This window comes from Zingiber officinale, chromosome 5B, assembly GCF_018446385.1.
Source record: "Zingiber officinale cultivar Zhangliang chromosome 5B, Zo_v1.1, whole genome shotgun sequence".
NCBI lineage: Eukaryota > Viridiplantae > Streptophyta > Magnoliopsida > Zingiberales > Zingiberaceae > Zingiber > Zingiber officinale.
Genome location: NC_055995.1, coordinates 97,971,153 through 97,974,290, shown reverse-complemented (window position 1 = coordinate 97,974,290; position 3,138 = coordinate 97,971,153). Strand labels below are relative to the sequence as shown.

The 3,138-nt window shown below is 42.3% G+C and overlaps 1 protein-coding gene across 1 annotated transcript; it reads left to right on the top strand.

Annotated features, from left to right (window-relative positions):
* The first annotated feature begins 886 nt into the window (after positions 1-886).
* LOC121985140 (PLASMODESMATA CALLOSE-BINDING PROTEIN 3-like) lies at positions 887-2,790 on the top strand. Its single transcript, XM_042538429.1, has 4 exons — positions 887-1,256; positions 1,326-1,565; positions 1,653-1,686; positions 2,081-2,790. Exons 1-4 carry the CDS (start codon positions 1,199-1,201, stop codon positions 2,430-2,432), a joined length of 684 nt encoding a protein of 227 aa, XP_042394363.1. The 5' UTR covers positions 887-1,198; the 3' UTR covers positions 2,433-2,790.
* Positions 2,791-3,138: the final 348 nt, after the last annotated feature.

The window sequence follows — 3,138 nt, the reverse complement described above, 5'->3', positions numbered from 1 at the left end:
CACTTTACTAACAAGTCTTTTCAGGAAAGCTTTGGGAAGCGTGTCCGTCTCGGGGAGCGGGAGCCCTTTATAAGGGGGGGGGGTTCAAATATCGGCGGAGGTATGCAATCTTCACTATTTACGCTACAGTGTTCTTGTCGCTCTGCCTTATACCTTATCGTCGGTGATTGACTTGAGCGTCGGAGGGCCAACGCTGGGGCCCCTTCCCTGGCTCGGCACTGACGTAGTTTGTGTTGTAGGTCTAAGCGGAGTCTACAGACGGTCAGCAGGAGTGCCACATTCCCGACTTTCTATCTCTTTGACTTTCGGACAAGATCATATATCAAAATTTTGATATTAATCTTATACTAATATTGAAAATTTCTATACAGTATCATACACCGTACTAAATTTTTCATTATACTATTAAATCAGTATGAATAAGTATATTTTGACAGAGTAAAATTTTAATATTTTCCTCATCCCTAATCTAATATTCACATTAAAGTAGATACAAATAAAATGTCTAAATTTTTAATATACCATTAAATCCATATGGTTCATATCTCCAATATATGGTATATCAAAATTTTAATATTTTTCTAATCCTTAATTTAATATTTATATTATAGTATTTATAAAATCATAATTACGATAATAACCGCTACGATATTATAGCGACCGTAATGCATTCAATCGATTTGGAATTTAAGTCTAAAATAACAATAGATCAGTACTGAAGAGTCGGTACTGAAAAAAACAGGGAGCCATTTTAATTTTTATCGTTTTCTTTGCCTTCTTTTTTCCATCGAAGTAAACAGAGGGTTGATCTACTCATTAAACCCGACAGATAAGTCAAGCAGTAGGCAGCTGCCTGCAACTGCGTTCCACGTTCGGATGTCCAACCCAACCCTTGCAGCTACTGCTCATCTCGCCTCGGCCTCGAGTTCAGCAAGAAAAAAGCACCACCACGCCTCTCATTTTCATCCTCATTCCACCAACCAATCCACCTACGATCCACCTCCCCTCGACACCACGCCACGTACTCCGATCCAAAAGTTTAAAAAACGTTTGCTCGTCTGCCAAACATACGTGCCCGTAAATTGTTATATATTAAAGGAGCTGACATATTAAATGCGAGCAACGAGCCACCGCCCACCCCTCTGTCCTGTTCTTTTCTCTCTGATCTCAGACTCCGTTCTCAGTCTGTAGCTTTGCCATGGCTGCTTTCCTGTTGTTGCTCATGCTCACCGCGCTGACTATGCTCTCTGCTTCAGGTATTCATTTCCTTTGCCTTGATCTATTGCAATCTTCTTTTGCTGTTTTACAAGACGTCGTTTTTCTAGATGCTGCTTGGTGCGTTTGCCGGTCTGATATGAGCAGCAACGTGCTGCAAAAGGCACTGGACTATGCCTGTGGAGCAGGGGCAGACTGCAGCCCTATCACTCAAAACGGGGCCTGCTACAACCCCAACACAGTGCTCGCGCACTGCTCTTATGCCGTCAACAGCTACTACCAGAGGAAAGCCCAGGCACAGGGATCCTGCGACTTCTCTGGCAGTGCTACGTTAAGCACCACTGATCCCGGTAACCACTGATTAAAAAACCCTCCTCCCCCCTCTGATTCAAACAAGAGGTGTCTTGACGTTTGTTATCTTCCATCCATTGTTTCAGGGAGCAATGGTTGCACCTATCCTGCAAGTTCAAGGTACGTGCATCTTGGAATTGTGCATAGCTTCGATTGCCACTACTACTCCTTGATCAAAAGAAAGCTTTATTTTTGGTGTATTGTTAGGCTAAAAGATCTTTCCATCTTTTTGATCTTTTATGCCTCCCCCCAACATGATAGAGGAGGAATCTAATTCTAGCCTATCTGTGTTTGATTTCCTTAGTGCACTTGCTTTTTTTTGTTCAGATTCTTTCTTTTGTAGAACAATCTGCTCTATTCAAATCATCGATGAGTCAGTAGAGTCGTTTTCATTACTTTTCTTCACTTTAACTTTGCTTAATTGTGTTTTCACTGTGAAATTTGCTTTTCATATATACTTTTTTTTTAAAAAAAACTTATTATTATTATTATCTTAAATTTGTTGTTGAACCAGTGCTGCCGGGAGTTCAGGCATTCCTACAACAACTCCTGCAAGTAACACTCCAACAAGCACCACTCCACCAACAAGCACAACCCCAATGGGGACAACTCTTTCTCCCCCAACTTCCCTGACTCCTCCCACTTTCAACCCTAACACCGGCACGGGCACGGGCACGGGCACGGGCACGGGCACCGGCACCGGCACCGGCACAGGGACTGGAGGTGTGCTGGGAGGGCTGGGCCCCTCAGGGACAACCAGCAGCTTTGATTCCAGTGGCGGGACCATGCTTCTTCCGAGTCCCAACGTGGCCTCTTTCTTTATGATTTTGCTCCTCTCATATTCCTTGTTCCTGGCGAGGATCTGAGTCATGCCTAAGGTGTCAGGAATCATGTCTTTTGAGAAAGAACTGAAAGAATTTTGAGGGAGGATGGATGGATGCTGGCCATGTGAAAGTTGGTGATCATTGAAGGATCTATCTAGAGTCATTCCCCACTAATATTTGTTGTTTAGTGGCAAAGATAGAGGGGTTTTGATTCCCCTTTGGTGCATGCTCTTTTCTTTTATGCAACTTTGTTAAAAAACCATTCAGGGATAGAGAAGCTCTACTGCTTTGATGAATTATGCTTACTGTGGCTATCATCCCCTTCCTTTTAGGTTGATTAATGTATCACTATCTTTTGCTTATTGTAATTAATCTAGACTTATGATTGTATCCAAATTAATCTAATCATGTCTCTTAATTTTGATTACGCCTTATATTTAATGAGAGTTTTTTTTTTCAAAAGAGAGAAACAGTCCTTTTTATTTTTTTAAAAAATATTTTAAATGTGTTTTAGTATTTGAGTGGATCAAAAAGTTGCAAAAGGTGGAACCGTCACCTTAACGGTCCTCTGGGTCCGGCCTCACAGATATCCAAAGGAGGTAAATCACGGTTAAGCTGGGTAGGAAGGGTGACTGAGGGTTAAGTGGAATTTAAAGCACAGCAGACCGAGATTTTACGTCCGTGTGCAACTGACGACCTTCGACCCCTGAACTTCCGTTGCAAGCGTCAGACATCCTTCCAGCTGATC